This window comes from Hibiscus syriacus, unplaced genomic scaffold (genome assembly GCF_006381635.1).
Source record: "Hibiscus syriacus cultivar Baekdansim isolate YM2019G1 unplaced genomic scaffold, ASM638163v2 tig00004620_pilon, whole genome shotgun sequence".
Taxonomy (NCBI): Eukaryota; Viridiplantae; Streptophyta; class Magnoliopsida; order Malvales; family Malvaceae; genus Hibiscus; species Hibiscus syriacus.
The window spans coordinates 598,561-625,513 of NW_024062020.1; the positions used below are offsets into that span (position 1 = coordinate 598,561).

The 26,953-nt window shown below is 34.2% G+C and overlaps 5 protein-coding genes across 7 annotated transcripts; 4 read left to right on the forward strand and 1 right to left on the reverse strand.

Annotated features, from left to right (window-relative positions):
* The first annotated feature begins 407 nt into the window (after positions 1 to 407).
* Positions 408 to 24,221, forward strand: LOC120195920 (uncharacterized protein At1g51745-like). 2 transcript variants are annotated; one of them, XM_039197854.1, is made up of 4 exons: positions 408 to 412; positions 8,885 to 8,894; positions 21,982 to 22,195; positions 23,157 to 24,221. In XM_039197854.1, exons 3-4 carry the CDS (start codon positions 22,005 to 22,007, stop codon positions 24,001 to 24,003), a joined length of 1,038 nt encoding a protein of 345 aa, XP_039053785.1. In that variant the 5' UTR covers positions 408 to 412; positions 8,885 to 8,894; positions 21,982 to 22,004; the 3' UTR covers positions 24,004 to 24,221. The 2 variants fall into 2 exon arrangements, with proteins under 2 accessions (XP_039053785.1, XP_039053789.1); XM_039197858.1 differs by lacking the exons at positions 408 to 412; positions 8,885 to 8,894 and adding an exon at positions 21,374 to 21,617 and having other exon boundaries at positions 21,847 to 22,195.
* LOC120195911 (pentatricopeptide repeat-containing protein At1g77360, mitochondrial-like) lies at positions 4,690 to 6,998 on the forward strand. The gene is made up of 2 exons (XM_039197847.1): positions 4,690 to 4,717; positions 5,077 to 6,998. The coding sequence occupies exon 2, from the start codon at positions 5,108 to 5,110 to the stop codon at positions 6,548 to 6,550; it is 1,443 nt and encodes a 480-aa protein (XP_039053778.1). The 5' UTR covers positions 4,690 to 4,717; positions 5,077 to 5,107; the 3' UTR covers positions 6,551 to 6,998.
* Positions 10,050 to 16,240, forward strand: LOC120195896 (NAD kinase 2, chloroplastic-like). Of its 2 annotated transcripts, XM_039197841.1 has the most exons (8): positions 10,050 to 10,302; positions 11,020 to 12,966; positions 13,844 to 13,965; positions 14,056 to 14,197; positions 14,295 to 14,519; positions 14,753 to 14,827; positions 14,933 to 15,034; positions 15,789 to 16,240. In XM_039197841.1, exons 1-8 carry the CDS (start codon positions 10,093 to 10,095, stop codon positions 15,999 to 16,001), a joined length of 3,036 nt encoding a protein of 1,011 aa, XP_039053772.1. In that variant the 5' UTR covers positions 10,050 to 10,092; the 3' UTR covers positions 16,002 to 16,240. The 2 variants fall into 2 exon arrangements, with proteins under 2 accessions (XP_039053772.1, XP_039053768.1); XM_039197837.1 differs by lacking the exon at positions 15,789 to 16,240 and having other exon boundaries at positions 10,052 to 10,302; positions 11,023 to 12,966; positions 14,933 to 15,201.
* Positions 16,819 to 17,924, reverse strand: LOC120195938 (1-aminocyclopropane-1-carboxylate oxidase-like). The gene is made up of 3 exons (XM_039197866.1): positions 17,797 to 17,924; positions 17,487 to 17,698; positions 16,819 to 17,413 (listed from the first exon to the last, which is right to left on the reverse strand). Exons 1-3 carry the CDS (start codon positions 17,896 to 17,898, stop codon positions 16,819 to 16,821), a joined length of 909 nt encoding a protein of 302 aa, XP_039053797.1. The 5' UTR covers positions 17,899 to 17,924.
* LOC120195946 (NAD kinase 2, chloroplastic-like) lies at positions 24,221 to 26,675 on the forward strand (the record flags this gene model as incomplete). The annotated part of the gene is given in 7 exon segments (XM_039197876.1): positions 24,221 to 24,384; positions 24,475 to 24,616; positions 24,714 to 24,807; positions 24,810 to 24,937; positions 25,171 to 25,245; positions 25,349 to 25,450; positions 26,205 to 26,675. Coding segments are annotated over 7 exon segments (918 nt in total), but the record flags the coding sequence as incomplete, so codon positions are not given.
* Between the last annotated feature and the right edge of the window lie 278 nt (positions 26,676 to 26,953).

A 26,953-nucleotide genomic window follows, 5' to 3' on the forward strand; every position in this document is an offset into this window, starting at 1 on the left:
TTATGGGGACTTGAACTTTGGAGGAAGAACTAAGTCTGGGTCTAGACTGAGTTCCGCAGCATCAATTCCATGGTAGTCATGGTCTCCTTTAACTACCTTCATCTGGTCCTCTAATTGCTTGGTTTTCTCCTCCATCTTCTTTGATTTGTCCACTTTGTCTGAATCTAGGATATGTTAATAACCCAGATTGATCTCAGTGTTAAATACAGAGGCTGAGGGCTTCGCTTTTGTAGCATATGAGTCCCCTCGAAGTTCCGGTAAGATTTCAGGTGAGATAACTACTTGTGGGGTAGGTGGTATATTTACCCCTTCCGGTGAACATGCCCCAGGCGCACTAGTCTGTTGTAAGCCAACTAACTTGGCAACGATCTGATCAACTAAAGACTATTGGTTCTTCATAATTGTATTCAGAGTACTCAAACTACTCTGGTTTATCTTGTCTTCAAGTTCTTTCTGCATTTTTGCCATGTTCTCCTCGATTTTCTCTATTCTTGCTTCCATCTTCTTCTTTTTCAGACGGGTATTCTACGGATGGGGCGTGTCCTGAGCTTGAGGTTGTATCTCTAGTATTTGTTCCTTTCCGATGAGACATGTTTCCGTTAGTTAATGTGAATGCAAAGAAAATAACAAAATGCAAAGAAAATAACAAAATGCAAAATGTCTAATGCATGATGCATGAAATGTCTGAGGCATTGATCCAAAAAATGTGTCTGTTATTCTGAATAATCCTTATTGGGGACAAAAGTGTTACGTTTGAAGAGACAAAAAACTTTTTAATGGTATAGATCCCACACAGCTTCTGACAAGTTGATTCGTCTTCTACCTTTTTCACTGGTTGAATATCCTGTCGAACCATTCCGGCTCCTTTGGCTAAACTTGTGCAGATGATGGGCTGCTTACCCCAAAATGGGTCTCGAAGGACTGCATCTCTGACTTTCACTCTATATCGAGCTTGATCCAAACGAAAGCGCCATTGGAGCACTTCATCCGAAGCATATCGACTTATTTCTGGAATTCGTCAATAATGGTCTCCAGCTTAACTAGGGTTTCACCATCTTGTTGTCGTAGTTTTCAAAAGGAGCGTCTGGGTCATCAACATTTTCCTCGTCTTGCCCCTGCAACCTTTGCCTCTGAGTATTCTTTGACCACGACTGGACTTTTGAGCTTTTTATCTCTTTGTATTATAACCCCTTTGTCCATTAATGCAAACTATTCATGTTTAACAAACACGTTTTTGGTGGATCAACACTTCATTTTAAATGATGCAAATGATGAAAACAAAATAAAGAGAACAAAAAAAATAAAAAGAGTTAGTGAGGTAAATCAAAATAATAATAAAAATGAAAAATCATACCCCAGATGATATCTACCCCACATGCTTATTGTTCCTACCCAGGCATGATCTCTATCCCGCATACTAATTTCAAACAAATCCTAAACCGTATATTTATCTAGTTCGCATGCTTTGAACAGAAAGTAAATCAGGAAATGAAATCAAAGCAGCCTAGGGTTTGCAATGAGGTTTTGGGGTGGGCTCTAATTCCCTGTACTCTCCCGGTTTAGGTTCTAAAAGGGTACTCGAGTTCTCCTTGCTGGTACCCCCTTGGGATTGCTAGACCCTTAATTCTAAGCCCATTACAAGCTTGTGTGGACTAAGTTAAACTCGAGATGATACATTCCCTTATGCCCGCACGGTGAATAAATTCACACGAAGGCGTCGCTTTCACCCCCACTTAAATAGGGTTCGGAGCTCAGGTATAAAGCCTGAGATGACAATTTTGAAAACAAATATGAAATCATTAAAAACGTCAGTACAACTATTTATTTGAAAAATAATCAAAGATAAATAATTGGAATCGAATAAATAAATTTAAATTTAAATTTACCATTTTCGCATAAAAGACAACCGAAAATTAATTTCGGCCTGACTCACTTACTTGTCCCCAAAAGACTCGCCAAGCTGTCGAAACCGTCTTTCGGTTGGGCCCCAAAATTGGGCTTCGACTTGAATTGATTGGGTTAGAGTCGCCACTGATCACTTTAAAATGACATTTAGGTAGGTCGGACATCATCTTACCTGATATGCGCTTTACTAGAAATGTGTCGAGTTCGGGAGTCGGCTACAATCAAGGAAGGATTAGCACCCTTGAACCGCCCTTTCGATACCAATTAATTTGTTGGTTGTCTTGGTTGCGAAAATTCAAATTTTAAATTAAAATTTAACAGACCCGATTCAAATTAACCTTTGATTTGTTAGAATTTTTCTAAAAAATGAAAACGTTAGATAAAAATAATAATAATAAAATATTAAATATTAAATAAATCATAGAAAGAAATGAAAATAATGAATCAAAAGAAGAAAAAAGTAAACAAAGAAAAAAGAGTTAAAAAATTTAAATAAAATTAAAAAGAGAGAAAAAAAAAGAAGATAAAAACATAGAAAATACAATTTAATAAAAAGAATAACAAAAAAATAAAAATATTAAATATTGGAAAAAATGAAAATGAAAAAACGTTAAAAAATATTAACAAAGAAATTAAAAATAAGTAAAAAGGATAAATATGTAAAGTTTTAACAGACAATGGCATAATCAGAAAAAAGGAAAAAAAAATAGTGGCAAATTGAAATCTGTAAAAAAAACTGGCCATTTCGAATAAAACATGAATTGGAGACTAAACTGCAAACATATTAAACTCGGAGTCCCAATTGGAACGCTGAAAATTAGATTCAATGATGAAAATATAAATTGTACAAAACCTAAGGATCGAAGAGGAGGTTTATCTGCTCCCAAAAATTGCACAATGGTCTCTCCCCAAAACGACGTCATTTTAGGAAGGACTTAAATAGAGATTAAAGGGCTCAATTTGAGCCTCAACCTTCATTTCCTCTCTTTTCAATCTCACTCTACAAAATGAGAGAAAAAACACTCTCTCTTCTCTCTCTAATTCGGTGGAAACTCGTCCACCGCCGATGACTCCTCCACCAGCCAGACCGTCGGTCCGGCCGCCGAATAATCAAAACTCACCCCAAACACTCGTCTCAATGCCCTTAAACCAAAATTGTACCCCAAATCCCCCACAAACGCCTTCTCCGACGTAGATCTAGGAAATCAACTTCGGGTTCTTTACCTTTTTTCGCGAGACCGTCCGTTTCCCGACGCCCGGTGATGCCTTAATTGTGTGTTTGTTCTTGATTTCTCGCTGTGGGGCTTCAGCCTTTAGGTTCCTGCTTACTGTGTTGTTCGAAGTTGGCTGGTTTTTTATGTACTGTTGATGTTTGGCTTGTTGATACTCTGTTGTATTTTGTGGCTCGCTGGTTCCGTGTGTGGGTTCTCGATGATGCCCTCGGTTCTGTGATTCCCCTTCCGTGTACTCAGTTCTGTTTCGAGTCCTCCCCCCGATTCACCGTGGTGGGGTATTTATAGCCACCCTAATGATGGTCTGCTCCGGTGATAACAGGGTTGTTCCCGTATTCTTTGATCCTAACATCTTTCACATTGCCGGGAATCCCGGGATGGTGCAGTCCCGGTTTTCCTGGCCGACCGGTTCGCTATTTGACCATTGGGTTCCCTTGTGCGGCGCCTGTTGACTGAGATAATGAAATGTTAGGGTTTTGCAAACCCTGGGCTGGTTCAGGCCCGTTCTGGTTGGACTGTTACTGTCATTGGACCCAAAACAGATCTTGGACTTTGACCCTAAAAAACAAAAATAAAAAATGAAATTAATAATAATAATAATAACAAATAAAAAAAGGTAAATAAACAAATAATATATATATAAAAAATTATTTTCCAAAAATCTATATAATATATATTTTCAAAAGTATTTTAAAAATTATATATATTATATATTTTTTAAAAATATTTTCAAAATTATATAGTTTTAAAAAATGTTTTTAAAACTATATATTATATAAGTTTTCAAAATGATTCAAAACTATATAATATATGTTTTCAAAATGTTTTTAAAAACTACATATTTTTCAAAATGTTTTAAAAATATATAATATATATATTTTTAAAAAGGTTTAAAAAACTATATATTATATTTATTTTCAAAATATTTTTAAAAAAAATTATATAATATATAAATGTTTTCAAACTATATATTATATATATTTTTTCAAAAATCATTTGCAAACTATATAATATATGGACGTGTATGTAAAAAATGGACGAAAATGAGTGTCTACAAATATCAAGCTCACATTGATGAATATTTCAATTTTAATAGTCGATGACTTGTTTATAACAATATTTTAATTCAGTGAGTAAATTATAATGTTTTTTTAAAAGAGTTACAATATTTGTTACGAAACCCATAATTAGTGACACTGATTGTATTTTACCCTTAAACTTAATTTCACCCGTTTCTAACCCCAAAACCATCGACTGTGCAAAACCAACAACCCTTCATCTTTTTCTCCTTTCTCTGGCCTTCAACGGTAACATTTTAATTGGCAAACGCCGCTAGCCGCATCTCGCAAGGTTCCCTTTTGGCTTTTTTTTCTTTCAGTATTCCCAATTTCCAGCCAGCTATTTGGTTTTATGTTTGTGTTGCTGCTATCTCTTTCGATTCCTTCATTCATTTTTTTTTGTTTCAGGAGAACGTGAGTCTTTTAAGAAGACAACTACTATGTTGTTCGAGATTATTATCATCTTTTTGACTCTCATATTGCGGATCAGGCAGAGAGAACCAGAGGCTATCTGATGAGCAGGTTGGTCACCCTTTTATTTTTTTAAAAATAATACGAGATAATTACAATACACACATCTTACAGAGAAACATCTGCTCGAACTAGGACTTTTAGTGATAACAACACTCCCTTTATCGCTTAATACAATCAACGATTCTCGGCTTTTTATCTTAAATTCATCTTTTGTTAAGGAAAAAAAAAGAAATGGAAAAAAATACTTGCGTTAACTTATATTAAAAATTAATATAAGTCACTGTCTTTATTTTCTACACTCCAATTATCACTAACCCTTGAAAGAAGAATCAAAAGTCATCTCTGTGCACATGCAGTGTGGCTTTGGCTTGTTCTGTAATGTCTGCGTTTTGTTTCTTGTTTTTAAGGTGAATTCTGATTCGTGTTTGAAGTTCAAAAATGAAAATGGTCAGAGTTTGTAACTCTCATGAAATGTTGGGATGGATTACATTGGTGAGAAGATATTGTTCCAGCGAATCAACTAGGGATGTTTTAGTTACAAGCAAAAAAATTTGTAAAATCGTGTCTTCTTCTTCACCAGTGGTGCTTGATACTGCTCTTGATCAAAGTGGGCTAAGGGTTTCGCCTGAAATAGTGGAGGATGTTCTTAAGCGGTTTGAGAATGCTGGCATATTGGCTTATAGATTCTTTGAATGGGCAGAGAAGCAGCGAAATTATATGCATAGTGTTAGGGGTTATCATACCATGATTGGATCTTTGGCTAAGATTAGGCAGTATCAAATCATGTGGAATCTTGTGAATGCGATGAAGAGCAAGAGCATGTTGAACGTCGAGACGTTTTGTATTATTATAAGAAAGTATGCAAGGGTTCAGAAAGTGGAGGAAGCAATTTATACTTTTAATGTCATGGAGAAGTATGGCGTGCTGCCGAACTTAGCAGCTTTCAATGCCTTACTAAGTACTTTATGTAAGACTAAGAATGTGAGGAAAGCACAGGAGATTTTCGATGAAAAGAAAGAGCGATTTGTTCCGGACACAAAAACTTATAGTATTTTGCTCGAAGGATGGGGCAGGGCTCCAAATTTGCCCAAGGCTAGGGAGATCTACAGAGAGATGATTGATATGGGTTGTGTCCCAGATATTGTGACCTATGGTATAATGGTTGATGTTCTCTGCAAAGCAGGCAGCGTGGATGAAGCAATTGCAATTGTTAGGGAAATGGATTCCAATGGTTGCAGACCGACCTTATTTATATATAGTGTTTTGGTCCATACTTATGGGATAGAAAACAGAATTGAAGATGCCATTGATGTATTCTTAGGGATGGAAAGAAATGGAATCAAGGCTGATGTGGTTGTGTATAATGCTCTGATTGGTGCTTTTTGTAAAGTAAACAAACTAAAGAATGTGTATAGGGTCTTAAATGAGATGGATTCTAAGGGCGTGGAACCAAATGCTAGGACTTGCAATATCATTCTTAACAGCTTGATAGGCTGCGGAGAGACCGATGAAGCTTTTAAGGTGTTCCGCAGGATGATTAAAGAATGTGAACCAGATGCAGACACATATACAATAATGATAAAGATGTTCTGTGAGAGAGATGAGTTAGAAATGGCATTTAAAGTGTGGAAGTTCATGAAATTGAAGCGGTTTATCCCAAGCATGCATACATATTCAGTTCTCATAAATGGATTATGTGACAAGGGAAATGCTGCTAAGGCTTGTGTCCTACTAGAAGAGATGTTGGAAAAAGGCATTCAGCCCTCGGGCTCAACATTTTGGAGGCTAAGGCAATTGCTTGTAAAAGAAGGGAGAGAGGATGTACTTAAATTTCTTCAGGAGAAAATGAACCTCCTTATTAAGGAGCCTTTATATGATTGAAGAATTATGCTTTTTACTTGTTGATGGTGCTGGACATATGGAATTCAAATACCTGATTATCACATGGAAATAAGAGTACAGAGCAATTTGTGTTGGTAAATTCTCTTATTTTCATCATAAATGTTGTGACAATTGGTTGTGTCACACGTAAAAGAAAGAAAACTTTTGCACTTCTGTTTTGTTTTCATTCTCCTCCAAAAGGTTTCGGTCATGCCTTCACCATTCGATGTGTAACTGAATCAAACACCCTTTAGTTATAAGAAATAGCTACAAGAAATTGTCCAACTCGAGTTGTCACTTAAAAGAATGGGTTAGAAACTCGATTAATGCTTTCGTAAGAATGGTTATTCTCTTGTAATGCTGCACAATGGGGTAAACTTCATTGTATGCATCCGCTGGTACTATAATTTAGTCAATGCGTTTCAAGTTTTCATAACTTTAGTGCCTGTTTGCATTTGTTTGCAGGTCTAGAATTGATATCTCCGTGGAAATGAAACGAATTATTTGGGATATTCCGATATTGTTTGAAGCAATTTAAACTGTCATTTATTGGGTAAACTACACGGGTAACTACTCGACTGTTCACAATTTATGAGCAAAGTCATTTCTTAGGCAGTCCTCAACCATTGGGACTCTCTCTCTCTCTCCCCCCTCTCCCTCTCCCTCTCCCTCCCTCTCCTCTCTCTCTCTCTCTCTCTCTCTCTCTCTCTCTCTCTCTCACACACACACACACACACACACACAAACACACACATATTGAGACAAATCTAATAAAAAATTATATTTTATACACATTAAAGTATAGTTAAGGCAATATTTAAAAATAAAAAAGAATTTAATATATATATTTTAAATTAAATTAATTTTTTCTTTTTCACAATTGTTTTATATGATTATTTATGAATTATTTAAAAAAATAAAATTATATAAAAAAATCGTTTAGAGAATCTAAAGTAACAAAAACAACTTAAATCATAAAACAAATATATAATTTGAATCTTAACTTTTTGTCTTCAAAAATCCTTTAGAATTATTTCTCATTTACTTTTAAATTTATAATCATTTAAAAAATGAAAAAGAGAAAAAAATAATTTAATTTAAAAATATAAAAAATATTAAACTCATTTTTAATTTTTAAATCTTGCATTAATTATAATTATATTATATATAAAATATAATTTATTTATTAGATTTGTTTTAATAATTTAATATATATATATATATATATATATATATATATATATATATATATATATATATATATATATATATATATATATATATATGCAAAATAATCTAAAACAAAATATTAGCAATTGTAGCAAAAAGAAAAGTTGGCTTTAACGATATCCCTTGAAATATGAGGTTTACTTGTTCTTCCTCAAGCTCAATATGTTCGCGTGGGGCTTCAAGTTGTCCGATGTACACTTTGAAAATTAGATTTGAATACACTGATCTCAGTGACCTTCAACCAACGTTTGTCATTAATCTAGCATTCCTTGGCACTATATTTTTAATTAAAAATTCTTATAGCTGAGCAAAAATGAAAATGTGTTAAGCTATTTCCATGCCTCAATCATCTTAATTTCGTTAGGGAAACTTGTTAAGCATAACCTTCTAGAACTACAATGACAAGAAAAGATTGAAGAATGAGAAAGTTGAAGCAAATAGAGGAAGTGGAAAAAAGAGAAAACTGTTGAAAAACTAACTAGTGACAGACTTTTAACTGCCCAACAACCTCTAACTACCCAGTTAAGTGAACATACCGATAAGTGAGATTGATTTTCTATTGTATTTTCTTACTGAGATTAAGCATTTTCTATAAATGGCACAAGGAGCGAAATGAAGGTTAACTTATAACTTATGGAGATAGCTGCAATTATAGCTTATAATCTCTTAAATCATGGTCCAAATTTTTAATTAGGTAGGACTGAAATGGACCATTTTATTTTTATGAACCATTAACGCAAATATTTCTCAATCTAGCTAACTAGTTGTAATATATTTATTCATGCCAGTAAATCTTTTCATCTTTCTTTTAAAATATTTTAAAATTTTATAATTTTGTAATTAAATTTAAAAAGGGTCAGGTTAACTCAAATTAATAAAATTATTGACCAAATTCTAATGGATACATGAGAAATTATTTTATTTTTGTTGTTGAGGCCTTATTTAGTTCACTTTCACCTAGCTTATGGGTTCCAATAGTATTCATCTATTACTAAAAGTAGATCTATTGGGTCAGTTGGTATTGGTCCACACGGTAAGCTATGAATTTTTGACACCTGTCAAAACGTTTTTCTACCATTGTAAAAGGAGAACAATCTCATCCAGACACTGCTAGGTAATGTCTCTTGCAAGCTTGTTAGCATTCCCTCACTCGATTCCTACGACTCATCCGACTATGTGAAATAACCTAGTCCTATCTATAAATCTCCCGAGAACAACCCACAATATCATCTACCATCAAAACAGGATCAACCCGTATACAGACCACCTGAAAATTAAATATATATTAAAATTTAAATTAATCGGAAATTAAAATTAATATAAATGTATAATTCGTTATACGATTTGAAAAAAAAGGAGAAAAATATTTTCAATAGCTGGGGACCTCAAATCAGAAATTTAAAAATAATATATATAAGGTTAGAATATAATTATATATTGTAAAATATTTTTGGTTTTATATAAATTTATAATTATCGGACGAGTAAAACTAAACATTTGAGATTAACAGCATAAAATGAAAACATATTAATCGAAAAAGCCAAAGAATTATATTAAGTCGTTTATTTTCACTTATTCCATAATTATAAATCTGTATAAAACTAAAAATTATTTTATATTGTATTAGGGGTAAGCAAAACTCTTCTCAATTCAGAAAAAAACTTGACTCGGATTGACTTTGAATTATAATTCATAAACTCGACTTGACTAAAAAAAAATTCAAATTCAAATTGAGCTATAAAATAGAACTTGAATAATACAATTTTTAGTATTTAGTAGATTATTTTTCAAATTTGAATCAATTCCCTTGACTCTATAGTATATTATATCACACATGAAAAAAGTATAAAATAATATATATGTATTGTATATAGTTATAGATAAATTAGAATCAAATATTTTAATATTATAAATATTTACAATTAGGTTTAAACAAAAACTCGAATAACTCGCCTAAAATTTTATAAATTTTACTTAACTCAAAAGAATTTAAAATCAAATTTTAATTATAAATAAGACTGATCAACTTAAATAATTCTAGATATTTTTAGTTCAATCAAATGCACAACTTTAATTATATATGTATATCCTAATCCACAAACATACAGACACACACATATATATATCTTTAATTGAAACAAGAAAGCAGCAGAACCACAACAAGAGGCAATCCAAAATCCCCAACATTTTCCTTCTTCGTTACTGTCCACAACAAATAATTCTCCCATTATCCATATAAAAAAATACTAATAAATAGTTTCCGACATTAAAACAAAAAGAAAGAAAAAACAGAAACTTTTCCCTATGGTGGGATGTCTCTCAGTGTGTGCCACGTGACCATCGTCGTCATGAGTAGGTTGTCTCCGGTGGCCGGATTTTTATCTCCTCTCATAATCGATGGGGAGGAGAAGGGTTTTCGGTTTGGGTTGAAGCGGAAAGTGGTGGTAAGGAAAAGGCTGAAGCTTGTGGTGAAGGCGGAGCTATCCAAGTCTTTCTCTGTAAATCTGGGTTTGGATTCTCAGGTTTATTCTCTTTCACTTCCCCCTGTCTTGGGTTCTTTGTCATTTCATTTCAGTTTCAAGTTTACTGTATTTTTTAAACAAATATTGTTCGTCGAAATGACCGGCTGAGAGTCTTGGTTTGATGTTATTCAATTGTTTTTACTACTATTGTTTTTCTTTATATGATTTTGGGTTTCGCTTGCACAGAATTTAGACATTACAATTGGATCTTGATAACGTTTTAATCATCCTTTGGGACGTTTTAAACAAGACCGATGGCTGGCTGGGTTTTGTCGATTTGATCCTTGCTTGTGCAATTCCTCAAAATACTAGTAAAAAATCCGTGTGATTCTTTGGTTTCTCTGAGTTAGCTGATTTTGTTCTCTTTTTTCCATTGTGTTTGTTTTTAATACACACTATCAATATGTTTTTAACTCGCACTGAATTTTGGAGGCAGTGATTTTTTTTAGCTTCCATTGTGACATCAAACTATGTCTTCCAGCAAATCGCTGCAGTCTCGTGAATAATATTAAGTGCTCAAAATTATTCTTCTCAAAGACTTTTTTTATCTTTTTAATGATGGTAATTGGTAGCAAGTTCATATGAGGTAAATTACTGCATTTTTCTTCCTTCTTGAAGCAGCATACATTAGTTTTTGGCCTTGATCCTTTGATGTGTACTTTTTAAAGAGGAGTATTGAATTTCTTGCCTTATCTGACACTGCTTTGTTTGGATTAGAAGACAGTTCAGTCGCACGATGTTTCACAGTTACGCTGGATTGGTCCAGTTCCTGGGGATATTGCAGAAGTTGAGGCTTATTGTAGAATTTTTAGAGCAGCTGAAAGGCTACATGCTGCTTTGATGGACACTTTATGCAATCCAGTGACTGGAGAATGTAGTGTTTCATATGATTTCACGCCTGAGGAAAAACCACTGGTAGAGGATAAAATTGTGTCTGTGCTCGGTTGCTTACTATCTCTTTTGAATAAAGGGAGAGAAGATGTTCTTTCTGGAAGAGTCTCAATTATGAATACTTTTCGTGCAGCGGATGTAAGTGTGATGGAGGATAAGCTTCCGCCACTTGCTCTTTTCAGGAGTGAGATGAAGAGGTGCTGTGAGAGCTTACATGTTGCTCTTGAGAACTATTTGACACCTGACGATTATCGAAGCCTGCATGTCTGGAGGAAGCTGCAAAGGTTGAAAAATGCTTGTTATGATTTGGGTTTCCCTCGCAAGGACGACCATCCGTGCCATACGTTGTTTGCAAATTGGCAACCTGTTTGTTTGTCCACCTCTAAAGAAGAGATAGAGTCTAAAGATTGTGAAATAGCTTTTTGGATGGGTGGTCAAGTGACAGAGGAAGGTTTGAAGTGGTTGATTGATAGAGGATTTAAAACCATTGTTGATCTAAGGGCAGAGACTATTAAGGATAACTTTTATCAAGCAGCTATGGATGATGCTATTTCTTGTGGGAAAGTGGAGTTTATAAATTTTCCAGTGGAGGTTGGAACTGCACCTTCAATGGAGCAGGTTGAGAGGTTTGCGTCTTTGGTTTCAGATGGCAACAAAAATCCTATCTATCTCCATAGTAAGGAAGGAGTATGGAGGACTTCTGCAATGCTCTCTAGATGGCGGCAATACATGACTCGATTTGCATCTCAGTTTGTCTCAAATCGGTTAGTGAGTGATACATTATCGCAAGATGCAAATGGATCAGGAGAACTTCAGACTTCTTCTAGTATTGAAGAAAAGCCCAAGTTACAAGAGACAAATGAGTTATTGCAAGAGACTTCGCATGTGATACATGGTTCAAATGGAGCACATCACAAAGAAGCCTCAGACAATGATAAGGAAGATAGCAAAATTTGTGGGACCAACAATGACCTTGTTTCCATCCAAGTTATGACATCTAGGGAAGCAGTCGTTGATGCAGAAGGAACAATGATTAACATCTATGAGACTGTCGATCCTCTAAAGGCTCAGATTCCTCCTTGCAATGTTTTCTCGAGAAAAGAAATGTCAAGGTTTCTGAGTAAAAAGATCTCTCCTGAAGCATATTCAAATCGTCAGTTAAAAAGAGTGAAACCTGTTTCAAGAGAGACTTCTATCACAGCAACATGGAGAAGTGAGGTGGTTCATGCTAATACTGAATCATTGCTTTCAGAGACAAGAAATTCTAATGGAGTATCTAGTGCTAAAAGTCCATCTCAAGGACATAAGAGCACTAATGCTGGCAGTGGAGTCCACATGAATGGTTCTAGTTATGCTTCCAGTATCCCAAAAGTGAACAGATCTCTTCAAGGGGAACAACATTCCATGACTGAAACCAAAGTTGCAACTTTAGATGGGAATTTAAGTGAGCACATGACATCTACCTCTTCTAGCAAGAGTGAGATGAGCAATGGTAAGGCCTCTACATATTCAAGTGATGACGAATTGGGATCAATTGAGGGAAATATGTGCGCTTCTGCAACTGGTGTTGTAAGAGTGCAGTCAAGGAAGAAAGCAGAGATGTTTTTAGTGCGGACGGATGGATTCTCTTGTACCAGGGAGAAGGTGACTGAATCCTCCTTGGCCTTCACTCATCCTAGCACTCAACAACAGATGCTTATGTGGAAGTCTACACCAAAGACTGTATTACTATTAAAGAAGCTGGGGCCTGAACTAATGGAAGAAGCTAAAGAGGTAGAATTTGAAGATATTATTCGCTAAATAGTTTGTTAATGGCAATAATTGCCTCCTTGCACATTGATAATTTACCAGAATGTTTCTATTTCAGGAAAATTTCATTTCTGTCTGCGTATACGGTAGTATTATCTGAAACTGAATCACACTGAGATCAACACTTATAGTTTATGATGCAAAACATAAGCATTTATAGCCCTCAAATTTACATGCTTGAATTGTTTCACTTATTATGGCCTTATTTGCATTGATTCAATTTAAGTCCTGTTTTTGTGGTTACTCCAATTATCAGGAACTTCTTGAACAATTTCAGTATTTAGTGCTGGAATTAGTCAGAACAGGGGGTATTTTAATGATGTAGAATATAGACATTTATAACCCTCAATTTTACATCCTTTAATTATTTCAATTATTGGGATCTTATTGAGTTGATTCAATTTAAGTCTTGTTTTGTTGCTGCTGCATTGATTACTCCAATTATCATGAACTTCTTGAGCGATTTCAGTATTTAGTGCTGGAACTAGTCAGAAGAGGGGATGTTTGTGATGCAGAATATAAACATTTATAGACCTGAAGGTTACATGCTTGAATTGTTTCATTTATTAGGGTGTTATTTGAGTTGGTTCAATTAAGTCATGTTTGTTTTTGGTGGTGCATTGATTACTGCAATTAGCAGTAACTTCTTGAATGATTTCAGTATTTAGTGCTGGAATTAGTTAGAAGAGGTGTGTATGTTTGAACTTGAGGCTTGTTGTTGATGGTAAGGTGTGGAAACATCTGCTAGGAAGTTATTATAAAGCAAAATGAAGAAACACTCTCAACGTCGCTTGTTTGATACATAGCAGTTGTAACTGCATTTTTTGTGTTTGATGCGCAGGTTGCTTCTTTCTTGCATTATCAAGAGAACATGAATGTTCTTGTTGAACCTGATGTCCATGACATTTTTGCTAGAATCCCTGGATTTGGATTTGTTCAAACCTTCTACAGTCAAGATACTAGGTACTTTATGATTAATTTTTCCATAAAGTTGATGATATTGTGTTCCTCAAACCTGATTGGAATCCTACTTGATCTTATGCTCTTTCGAAGTGATCTTCACGAGAGGGTTGATTTTGTGGCATGCTTGGGTGGAGATGGGGTTATATTGCATGCGTCAAATTTATTTAGAGGTGCTGTACCACCTGTTGTATCATTTAATCTTGGATCTCTTGGATTTCTCACTTCCCACACTGTAAGTTACTCACTTTTTGTGATCTTTGTTATGGATATAGAGTGTCCTCATAATTCCCATTGGTTTAACCTTTTTCTACCATTTATGATTGATATAGTTTGAAGACTACATGGAAGACTTGAAGCAGGTCATTCATGGTAATAACACAGCAGATGGTGTTTATATAACTCTTAGAATGCGCTTACGATGTGAAATTTTTCGAAATGGTAAAGCAGTTCCGGGGAAAATATTTGATGTCCTAAATGAGGTTGTTGTGGACCGGGGTTCTAATCCATACCTTTCTAAGGTTGAATGTTATGAGCATGACCGACTCATAACAAAGGTTAGTTATTTATTTTCTAGGAAAAGAAAAGGAAAGAAAATTTGTGCCTCAATTGTCATGTAAAATTGAGTTCTAACTGTCATTTTGGATTATAAATAATTTGGACTCCTGTTGTCACCGACAAATGTGGCAGTTTATTCTAGGCTGTAAATGATATATCTTATGTAGCTTTAGAGGTGGTCAATCTTTTGTGACTTTCCTATGCTTTTGTTTAATTAAAAATATGCCTTTAGGTGCAAGGTGATGGAGTCATAGTAGCCACACCAACCGGGAGTACTGCTTATTCTACAGCTGCAGGAGGTTCCATGGTAGGTTGTCCTTTCAAGTTTTCAAAAACACGAAGTTTATTCTATATAGATCATTTTGAGTATCATGGTTATTCTGTAACTAACAACATACTATTGCTAATGCAGGTTCATCCAAATGTTCCTTGCATGCTTTTTACACCTATCTGCCCACATTCCCTCTCATTTAGACCAGTTATACTTCCAGATTCTGCAAAGCTTGAATTGAAGGTAAAATTATTCTCATGAAAATACCATTCATAGTTCATTTTAGAACTTTCCCCCATCTAACAAGAATCTGGTGGAATTCTTATGCTTTGGTTTAAACTAGTTTCGTTATTTCTTTAATTGGTCAAACTAGCTTTCTACTTTTTCAATGGATATGTCATTTCTCATGTTCTATATTTGAAATAGTTCATTACTGTTTTGTTGTGAATTATGGTTCGTTGCTTGTCCAAAGACGCTGACAAGGGAAGAATACATTTAGTTCTTTTATGTCTTAGTTTGCCAGCATATTATCTACATTACGAAGGTGGGCGGGCATCTGAGTGGCTATTCTAATCTTCATGTCAAATATTTATTGTATTTTTGAAGGATTACCATCTATTGGCTATTTGGACCCTTTTTGCACCTTTTTTTCTTTCTTTTCATGTAATGTGCTTAATAAGAGCTATGTTAGATGCTAAAATCTCAATTAGCTTGAAAGGAGTAAATGTTGAGACGTACACAAACGAAGCTGTATTTCTGAAATTTTTCATCTTTTTCATAAAGGTTTTGGCCTCGTGGATAGTTGTGGGTTTCTATTTTACAAACTGAGGCCATTTGTTGCTAAGCCATGCATTATCGAATTGTATGAATATGGCACAATTTGTCAGAGTTCTTTAAAGCTAACATCACAGTATTTGTATCTGAAAGAAATTTCAGTCAAGGTACCAAATATATGTATGATATGTAAAGCACTGAAACATTGTTGTTGGTTTCACAGATCCCTGATGATGCTCGAAGCAATGCTTGGGTTTCTTTCGATGGGAAGAGAAGGCAACAACTCTCTCGAGGACATTCAATCAGAATATCTATGAGCCAGCACCCTCTACCAACTGTCAATAAATCTGACCAAACAGGTGATTGGTTCCACAGCTTGATTCGCTGCCTGAACTGGAATGAGAGATTGGATCAAAAAGCCCTCGAAGGCATCTGACACTGGGTAGCTAGTATCTTCATCCTCAAGGTAGGTTGAACGTCCATGTAAATTGATGTACAGATATAAATTGGAAAGAGTAAAAACAGAGTTTAATACACACATTCTGAATGCTACTCATTACCAACATATACTTCCCCATAAAAGTAGAGTTGGTCAATTTTCACCCTTGCATTGTACAAATACTGTCAGACACGATACTGGCAATTCCTTTGAAATAAAAAGAAAAGTTTCTAATATATTATTTTATTTTGTGAATTATATAACAGCTAGTTTTATGCATCAAAGTTGTAATTTATCCTCAAACTCTTGCATGTATACTTCTTCCTGGTACTTTCTGCCTGTATATTTATGCAGTACCATGGGGGGAATGGTATGTGAAGAGTTACAGAGGAAGTTTCCGTGATGTTGAAAATATTCCCATAGGTCCATGCAGAGAAAGTTTCTGTATAATAAATTAGAAAGAAAACAAAATTACTTTTGATCTTTTGCCCTTTATGTGCTGTACTGAGATGCATGTGGTACATGTTCTAGTGGCATCTACTTTAATGGAAATAATGTGAAAAGTTAAGTAAAAGGAAACAGGAGAACCTATATGAAATTAAGAAGTCAAAAGCTCACAGCCGTTTCTTAAAATAAAGAGGAGAAATTCTTAATAAAATATTGTATACTTCCTTGAGCTCTCTCTCTATCCTTTCCTGCATTTTTATTTTCCAGGAAAGAAAGGGCTCTCCTTTTTCATCCAATCCAAAAAGAAAAAAAGAAAGAAAAGAAGCTCGTTATTTCAGGTTCGAGATTCTTATGTATCTGCTTCCTATTACATGGCCCTGACAGCTTGGAACCTTGGTTCCTTTGGGAGGAACTTCTGCTGAACGTAAACAGACATATAATCACCAAAAACAAACTTGGGATAAGTTTCTCCCACTTGTTTTGTCTTCTCCACTAGCTGTGGTGCAGGAGCAATGGTGGCTTTCAAAGATGGATTGTAAAACGAAGCAATCGATCTCCTATTTCCATCAACGGAGCTCAAAACTCGGTGCCAAGCACTCTTGTACCGGCCATTGCTTAGGACCTCTATCTGATCACCGGTGTTGATAACTATGGCGTTTGGCAAAGGATGAACATCAATCCATTGCCCATCTTTCAGGACTTGAAGTCCCCCCACCTTGTCGTCTTGGAAGAGTAAGATCACGCCGCCTGCATCGGTGTGAGCTCGAAGCCCCTTCACTTTCTCAGGGTGAGGACATGGTGGGTAATGACTAACCTTGGTTCCAAAGAAGGCATTATCACCGTCTCCATCATTGAATGCCGTCTTGATGTATCCATTTGGTAATCCCAAGTTTTCATCCATAACTTGCATCACCTTTTCAGCTAATTTCTTCAACTCAAATCTGTAGTCCTTCATAATTTCCCTGCCATAAACATCAACAATTAACATTATACATTAACATACACATGCAAGCAGATCAAACATGAAATGCTTACTGGAATCCAGGTGTTTTGGATGGCCACTCATTATCATCTAACAGAGTGACAACATCTTCCCAATCTGCATCCTCCAATGTTACACCGCGCTCGTCCAACAACTCCACCACCTTTGACTTGTTGAAATTCTCTTCACGTTCCATCTTATAAAACTCAGATGAAACCTTCTTCACCCTCTCCAGCAACTCCACGGGGATTCCATGGTTCACCAGCTGCAACACAAAGTACAAAATTTTACACTTTGAATACACAAATAAACCAAAACCAATGCCGAATTCCCTTCCCACAGACAATGATAAGAAAAGGGTACCTGAAAGAAACCCCATTCTTGGCATGCATTTTCGATCTGAGCCAACGTTTTGGCCCTGTCATCACCATTGAGCTTAGAGAAATCAATCACAGGAACTGCCATTGAAATGATAGGAAAAGAAAAGTAATGAAAAGTGGTGTTAAAAAGATGAGTAGAAATGTTTAGCTAAGTCTGCAGTTTTTGTGGTTGAAAGGAGAAGAGGATTAGCCCTATTTATAGCAAAGCTAAAGCAAGTTTTCCCGCCATAATGGATCCGTCAACCATTTTTTTCTCTCTCTCGAAGTAGCCGTTGGGATGATGTATGGGACGGTGAAACAATACTGATTAATTAAATCAATAAAAACCAGGTCAATGCTTTGAGATGTACTCACCGGCAATCAAAAGAAAAAAAAATAGAATGATAACATTTTTTATGTAAGTTTAGAGGTTCAAATTTTGATATTGTGAATGTTCTAACTATATTTTTTTTATAAAAAGTAATTTAATACTATACTATTTAATCAAATTTTATAACTTTTAATCCATTTTTTTCTTAATTGTCAATTATTATCTCCCTTTTAAAAAATCTCTTTAATGATCAATAAGTAGCAAATTAGATACTTGTTGGTAACTGTTGGCACGTACCAAACCATCCTTCAAGTTTATGGAATGAATATGATAATGCTCTCTCAAATGTGTGGAACTGGAGTCACCTATCCAATTATTGGTCCCTATTTTATTAAACCCCAATGTCTTATTTTCACCATAATATAATCGACATGCCAAGTGTCATTATTCTTCATTCATGTGCACTTCTTTATTCAATTTCTAAATTAATTTACTTGAGGTGGGCTATCTATTATCATTATTTTTGAAGTTGTACCAGAGATGAAAGTTCAATTTTATGTTAAGAATGTAAATTCCTAAAAAAATTATATAAAAAAAATTAGTGGTGCGAAGTTAAATTATTAATAAGAAATTAAGAAATATATCTAAATTATATATGAATTAGAAATTTCTAGGAATACAACCAGGACGAACGCAAGGTTTTATGTTAGGAGTACAAACTTAGAAAGTTATAATATAAATGTAAAAATATAAAAGATGCAAAATTAGACCATCAATAAAAAATATAAAAAAAACACCTAAATTATATAATTGAAATTTCTAAAAGATACAACTGCACCCTCAACATCCCCTCAACCTATTTTGTCGCCCTTATATATATTCGAATCCAATACCTCTAAAGAAAGTATTTACTACTAAGACCAACTTAATAAGTTGCAGTATTCTTTGTTACTTGTACTTGAAACCTTTGCGGAGTCCAACATTTGCCTTGGTATGCCGTAGATCTTGTAGGGTGTAGCCGGCATTACCGTCTCCATGAATTGATGCACTGTTATACATGTTCATGTAGTAGGCGTAGTTCAAGGGTTAAGCAAAACAAGGTCAAACACTTCTTATTATAATTATAATCCTAATAAACAAAGCTTATCCCATATTATTGCATTGTCAACTCCATTATATTACTCTATTCCAGCTTCTTTTCTCTCCTTTTTATTGTTATCGTTAATTTGGGAAGGAGGAGGCTATTAAGGTTTAAATTACATAAAGGAATCTCGTATAAATTAATTCTATTATAAAAGTGGATCATTTAATTAGTCTTTACATAAATTTATTGAGTGACTTTAGTAGTAAATATGAATATTATTTTCTTTAGAGAATTCAAGTTCAAACAATTATGTCTGTAAGATGCACGTACATTGATAATAATTAAGAAATGTTATAAACAAATATTACTTTATAATTTTCACGTAAATTCAAAACAGCACAAATGATTCATGTGCAAACTTGCATCATACATGTATTTGAATTTTTCATAACATCTTACGATATATATAAAACCTTAATAATTTGTACTCTAATATAAAATCATGCACTCGTCCTAAATTATATGTAACCCTATTATAATTTTCTAATAGAACATACTTATTCCATGAACTTTATTGAACACATAACATCACATATTTAATTATAACAATGTTTAATGTGAGATTACTTCATAACTAATCCGATTATTTTTAAGATATACGCCAGCAAACTAAGATCACAAATTAAATTAAATTTATTGATGTACTTTGTTTGTACCTAGAAATTAAGCACTGTATAAAGAATACATGATGGATCAAACTGACAAGATTGCATGCATAATTGGCATGTTTTGGATCTTATGATACACATTGATCATGCATGCATGCATACATGGTTCTAATCATTAACTATCCAGCTCTATGCTTTGATTAAATTATTCTCTCATTAATTTATGCCACTTTGTTTCAGGGGCGAATCTAAAAGGTTGGCAAGGCCCGGGCACCTAATATTTGTCAAATTTCCTTTTATCCCTGTCATGTTTTCGCAAATTTCATTTTAGTTCTCTTAATTAATATTTGTCAAAACATTAAACGAGATTGTTTATGAACATAAATGAACTAGTCGATAAACGAACAAGTCGATAAATAATCTTGTTCGTGAACATAAATGAATTGAATATATCTTTATTCGTGTTCGTTCATTTATTAAATTGATAAAAAAAATATTCATATTCATTTATTTAACTTAACAAATGAATATAAATAAACAGTTCAACAAACATTATATTCATTTACACTCCTATACTTGTTTTAATAAATAAACGGTAAATAAGACATATTATTAAAGTTGAAATATGTCAATTTGTATTTTCTAATAATTCAAAATTTAAAGCTTAATTCTTATATCGTGTTAAAAGTAGAGTTTTATATTATTTAAAAATTCTGTATTTTCTAATTTTATTTATTTATTTATTTAACAATTATAATAAAATAAAATAAATTTTATTATCCAAAAAAATTGGATTTTATCAATTTTAATATTCAAATTTCTATACTTCAAAAGTTAGAAGTACAATCCTAATTATACGAAAATATGCGCTAATAATTGAGAGATAAAATCAGAAGAATGGAAGCTCTCTAACACTCTCATTGATTAAAAATCATGTTGAATAATATTGATATTGAATTAAGGAACGGATGTGAGATTTTATATTAGGGGACGGACTTGAATTTATAAAATTTTAGAGTGACGAAAAATATTTTCAATAGAAAATATAAAGAAAAAAATTTAAAATATACAATTTTAAATTTTTAGGGGACGATCGTCACCATTCATCCCTTCGATCTATTCTTAATTGGACCACGGCCGAGGTATTAAGACAAATAAATTAGAAGAAATTTTAAGTTTTTTTAAGAATATTAAAAATGAATGAAACAAAATTTCAAAAATTAAATTAATATTTATTAAAAATCTAGAGATTAAATTTAAAATCAATTATTTTATTAACATATTACATCATTAATAGATGAAATAATTAAAATATAACAAATTAATAATAAATAGTGTAAATATTATTTTTTAAAGTTTAATGACTAAAATAAAAATAAAGGCAAACATAAATTACTTCCTGCTATGGTATGCCATTATTTTTTACTTGTAAGTAAATAGTAAGTATATAAATTTCCTTTCTTTCTTCAAGCTTCTATCACAAAAGCCAAGAAAAGAAATAGGGTATGTTTTTATGTTTATTTGATGATCCAAACGGAAGCCTTTCATTCTTCCTTTTTTCACTCTTCTCTCCTCTAATCTCACTATCCCTACCTCTCTTTACTCTCCGCTCGTACATTTAGCCAAAAAAAAACCCCATAAAATCTTTGACCAGAAAAAATGGATTAAAAGTGAAGATGCACTTAGAAATCTTTCAAGAAAAACTGAATTTGAATTAAGAAAAGTGGCAAAAGAGCCAAAAGGTAATCTTCGTATCAGGAAAAAAGAGGAAACTTATTTTCCCAGATCCTTATTTTTGGTTGTTTACACTGGCTTTCTCTTTCACTACCCCAGATCCTTTTTCTTTCATAAACCCCTTCAAGCTGTTTCAATATTTTCTTTTATGGGTATCTTTGTTTCTTTTCTGGATTTTTAGTCGCATGCAGGATTAAGGTTTCTCTTCTTATTTCTTTTTGTTTGTTTTAAATTCAGGGTTTAGAGGGCGTATGCATTTGTCCAAGCAATCAATTATTTTGGTGATTTTAGAGTATTGGGTCTGCTTCAAAACGGAGGTTAAGGACTGACTTTGAAATATTAGATTTATTTAACCATTTATTTTCTTTGGAGGATTTTGTTGGAGGGGGTTTCTGATGGGGAGCACCGATGAGCCCAACATAAGGGACATTGATGCGTCGGTGGGTGGCTTGGTTTGGGTCCGACGCAGAAACGGTTCTTGGTGGCCGGGTCGGATTATGGGCCTTGATGAGCTCTCCGAGGGTTGTTTGGTTTCTCCAAGATCCGGCACCCCTGTTAAGCTTCTTGGTCGCAAAGATGCAAGCGTGTGAGCCCATTTTTAATCTCTTAATCACTTTTTAGATTTCATTTGGATAGGGTTTAATGGCTTACATTCCTATTGACGATTCATTGTAATTGTTTTCTTGTATTTACATGTATTTGTTTAGTAGTTTGATAGTTATTTCAATTTTGGATTCTTTTTATTCCTTGATCAATAATATAAGATGAGAGGGGAAGAATTTGCTTGTATTACATATATAAAATTATCTATGGTTCCGTTTTGGGGAGAAGATTGCTAGCTTGTGGTTTTGGGCTAGAACTCGCACTTGTCTTGGTATCTATGGTAACATATGGTGGAAAATGGAGTATTTGGATCAAATTGAAATGCCTGCTTGTTTGCTTTGGTGCATTATGCTTGTTGTTTGTGCTTGTAGACGACCATTTAATTCATGAGGTATACTATCTTGGGAATAAAATCTTGTGTGGCTCTTTTGGAACTAACCGAAACTTTGACTTCTGGTAAATTGAGAATATTTTTTCATTTAGCATTGTTGATTTTATGCTAGACTGATCTGCATTTTACTCTCTAAGAGCCCTTTATAAATGTTGTAGTGAATAGTCATTAACAAATTTCTAAATCAGTTAGGTCGTTGAGTGTTTGTTCTGTCACACAGTTGTAGAGGTTGTAACCGTCATTTGTCACCTTTTAGCTTTCGAATTATATATCGATTCATTAGAAAAATAACATAACTAACCGATGTTTGAATAAATGACTGCTTTTTTCTTTTTTAGATAATGACAAATTAGGTTCAAGGTTTTACCTTTATATACCATCATTATCTTGACTGAACTTCCATCAAATAAATTTTTTCTCTAGAATGTTTATCTCTGAAGACTGAAATATGTTGCTCCAATGATCGTCATCAAGTGGAAAGAGTTTACTGTTCTTGGAATATGTTCTCATTACTTAACTTTCTTGATTAAATCTTCATCGTTTTTGGCTTTAGGGACTGGTATAATCTTGAAAAGTCTAAGAGGGTGAAGGCCTTCCGTTGTGGAGAATATAATGAATGTATTGAGAAAGCAAAGGCTTCTGCAGCAAATTCTAACAAGAGAGCAGTTAAATATGCTCGAAGAGAAGATGCTATTCTTCATGCTCTTGAAATTGAGAGTGCACGTTTAGGCAAGGATCATCCAGATTATTTCTCTAGAAAAGATAATTCTGGTGGTGACAAGGGGAGTTTGGCCAGAGAATCACCCACCGTGTCACATTCTGGGAAAGAAAATGACATGTCTGATGAAATGAGTGGATCTGAGGATGCTTCAGATTCAGCTCCAGAATTATCTCAGTCTGGGATATCCTTTGAAGAGCCAAATAATATTAATGGTACTAAGGGGCACTCTAAGATGACAAAGAGAAGAAAAACCCCAAATGATTCCGAGGATGATGGATCGGAAAGAATCAAGCGCATGAGAGGACTTGAGGATCTAGGTATGGGTGTAGGATCAAAAAGAAAAGCCCAGGCTGCAGATGCACTTGAGATAGTTCAGCAATATAGTTCTTTATTTTATGAATCAAATGCTGGAAGTTTCCTTTTTAATGGAGATTCCATAAATGGTAGCAGAAATCATTCATCATCAGTGAAAAGAAAGAGATCTCAGGTGGCAAATGTTCATGAATTCCTCAAAAGAAAAAACCGTCGTAGACCATTAACCAAGGTTTTGGAGAGTACAGCTATTGTGTCAGTTCCAGTTGTTTGTGATGAACTTACAAGCTCAAGTGGTTCACCCCGTTGGGGACTTTCTGACAGCAAGATTTCAGGAATTGATTCTAATGAATCACGCAAGATTTGAGTTGGTTCAATTAAGTCATGTTTTTTTTTGGTGGTGCATTGATTACTGCAATTAGCAGTAACTTCTTGAATGATTTCAGTATTTAGTGCTGGAATTAGTTAGAAGAGGTGTGTATGTTTGAACTTGAGGCTTGTTGTTGATGGTAAGGTGTGGAAACATCTGCTAGGAAGTTATTATAAAGCAAAATGAAGAAACACTCTCAATGTCGCTTGTTTGATACATAGCAGTTGTAACTGCATTTTTTGTGTTTGATGCGCAGGTTGCTTCTTTCTTGCATTATCAAGAGAACATGAATGTTCTTGTTGAACCTGATGTCCATGACATTTTTGCTAGAATCCCTGGATTTGGATTTGTTCAAACCTTCTACAGTCAAGATACTAGGTACTTTATGATTAATTTTTCCATAAAGTTGATGATATTGTGTTCCTCAAACCTGATTGGAATCCTACTTGATCTTATGCTCTTTCGAAGTGATCTTCACGAGAGGGTTGATTTTGTGGCATGCTTGGGTGGAGATGGGGTTATATTGCATGCGTCAAATTTATTTAGAGGTGCTGTACCACCTGTTGTATCATTTAATCTTGGATCTCTTGGATTTCTCACTTCCCACACTGTAAGTTACTCACTTTTTGTGATCTTTGTTATGGATATAGAGTGTCCTCATAATTCCCATTGGTTTAACCTTTTTCTACCATTTATGATTGATATAGTTTGAAGACTACATGGAAGACTTGAAGCAGGTCATTCATGGTAATAACACAGCAGATGGTGTTTATATAACTCTTAGAATGCGCTTACGATGTGAAATTTTCGAAATGGTAAAGCAGTTCCGGGGAAAATATTTGATGTCCTAAATGAGGTTGTTGTGGACCGGGGTTCTAATCCATACCTTTCTAAGGTTGAATGTTATGAGCATGACCGACTCATAACAAAGGTTAGTTAATTATTTTCTAGGAAAAGAAAAGGAAAGAAAATTTGTGCCTCAATTGTCATGTAAAATTGAGTTCTAACTGTCATTTTGGATTATAAATAATTTGGACTCCTGTTGTCACCGACAAATGTGGCAGTTTATTCTAGGCTGTAAATGATATATCTTATGTAGCTTTAGAGGTGGTCAATCTTTTGTGACTTTCCTATGCTTTTGTTTAATTAAAAATATGCCTTTAGGTGCAAGGTGATGGAGTCATAGTAGCCACACCAACCGGGAGTACTGCTTATTCTACAGCTGCAGGAGGTTCCATGGTAGGTTGTCCTTTCAAGTTTTCAAAACACGAAGTTTATTCTATATAGATCATTTGAGTATCATGGTTATTCTGTAACTAACAACATACTATTGCTAATGCAGGTTCATCCAAATGTTCCTTGCATGCTTTTTACACCTATCTGCCCACATTCCCTCTCATTTAGACCAGTTATACTTCCAGATTCTGCAAAGCTTGAATTGAAGGTAAAATTATTCTCATGAAAATACCATTCATAGTTCATTTTAGAACTTTCCCCCATCTAACAAGAATCTGGTGGAATTCTTATGCTTTGGTTTAAACTAGTTTCGTTATTTCTTTAATTGGTCAAACTAGCTTTCTACTTTTTCAATGGATATGTCATTTCTCATGTTCTATATTTGAAATAGTTCATTACTGTTTTGTTGTGAATTATGGTTCGTTGCTTGTCCAAAGACGCTGACATGGGAAGAATACATTTAGTTCTTTTATGTCTTAGTTTGCCAGCATATTATCTACATTACGAAGGTGGGCGGGCATCTGAGTGGCTATTCTAATCTTCATGTCAAATATTTATTGTATTTTTGAAGGATTACCATCTATTGGCTATTTGGACCCTTTTTGCACCTTTTTTTCTTTCTTTTCATGTAATGTGCTTAATAATAGCTATGTTAGATGCTAAAATCTCAATTAGCTTGAAAGGAGTAAATGTTGAGACGTACACAAACGAAGCTGTATTTCTGAAATTTTTCATCTTTTTCATAAAGGTTTTGGCCTCGTGGATAGTTGTGGGTTTCTATTTTACAAACTGAGGCCATTTGTTGCTAAGCCATGCATTATCGAATTGTATGAATATGGCACAATTTGTCAGAGTTCTTTAAAGCTAACATCACAGTATTTGTATCTGAAAGAAATTTCAGTCAAGGTACCAAATATATGTATGATATGTAAAGCACTGAAACATTGTTGTTGGTTTCACAGATCCCTGACGATGCTCGAAGCAATGCTTGGGTTTCTTTCGATGGGAAGAGAAGGCAACAACTCTCTCGAGGACATTCAATCAGAATATCTATGAGCCAGCACCCTCTACCAACTGTCAATAAATCTGACCAAACAGGTGATTGGTTCCACAGCTTGATTCGCTGCCTGAACTGGAATGAGAGATTGGATCAAAAAGCCCTCGAAGGCATCTGACACTGGGTAGCTAGTATCTTCATCCTCAAGGTAGGTTGAACGTCCATGTAAATTGATGTACAGATATAAATTGGAAAGAGTAAAAACAGAGTTTAATACACACATTCTGAATGCTACTCATTACCAACATATACTTCCCCATAAAAGTAGAGTTGGTCAATTTTCACCCTTGCATTGTACAAATACTGTCAGACACGATACTGGCAATTCCTTTGAAATAAAAAGAAAAGTTTCTAATATATTATTTTATTTTGTGAATTATATAACAGCTAGTTTTATGCATCAAAGTTGTAATTTATCCTCAAACTCTTGCATGTATACTTCTTCCTGGTACTTTCTGCCTGTATATTTATGCAGTACCATGGGGGGAATGGTATGTGAAGAGTTACAGAGGAAGTTTCCGTGATATTGAAAATATTCCCATAGGTCCATGCAGAGAAAGTTTCTGTATAATAAATTAGAAAGAAAACAAAATTACTTTTGATCTTTTGCCCTTTATGTGCTGTACTGAGATGCATGTGGTACATGTTCTAGTG

Excerpts from the sequence above, each read along its gene's own strand:
- LOC120195911 (XM_039197847.1), top strand. The coding sequence starts at position 5,108 with ATGAAAATGGTCAGAGTTTGTAACTCTCATGAAATGTTGGGATGGATT.
- LOC120195920 (XM_039197854.1), top strand. The coding sequence starts at position 22,005 with ATGGGGAGCACCGATGAGCCCAACATAAGGGACATTGATGCGTCGGTG. Across the intron at positions 22,196-23,156 it reads GGTCGCAAAGATGCAAGCGT|GGACTGGTATAATCTTGAAA; the intron begins GTGAGCCCATTT and ends TTTTGGCTTTAG.
- LOC120195896 (XM_039197841.1), top strand. The coding sequence starts at position 10,093 with ATGTCTCTCAGTGTGTGCCACGTGACCATCGTCGTCATGAGTAGGTTG. Across the intron at positions 13,966-14,055 it reads TTCTACAGTCAAGATACTAG|TGATCTTCACGAGAGGGTTG; the intron begins GTACTTTATGAT and ends GCTCTTTCGAAG. Across the intron at positions 14,198-14,294 it reads GATTTCTCACTTCCCACACT|TTTGAAGACTACATGGAAGA; the intron begins GTAAGTTACTCA and ends TGATTGATATAG.
- LOC120195938 (XM_039197866.1), bottom strand. The coding sequence starts at position 17,898 with ATGGCAGTTCCTGTGATTGATTTCTCTAAGCTCAATGGTGATGACAGG. Across the intron at positions 17,699-17,796 it reads AAGAATGGGGTTTCTTTCAG|CTGGTGAACCATGGAATCCC; the intron begins GTACCCTTTTCT and ends TTTGTGTTGCAG. Across the intron at positions 17,414-17,486 it reads TCCAAAACACCTGGATTCCA|GGAAATTATGAAGGACTACA; the intron begins GTAAGCATTTCA and ends TGTTTATGGCAG.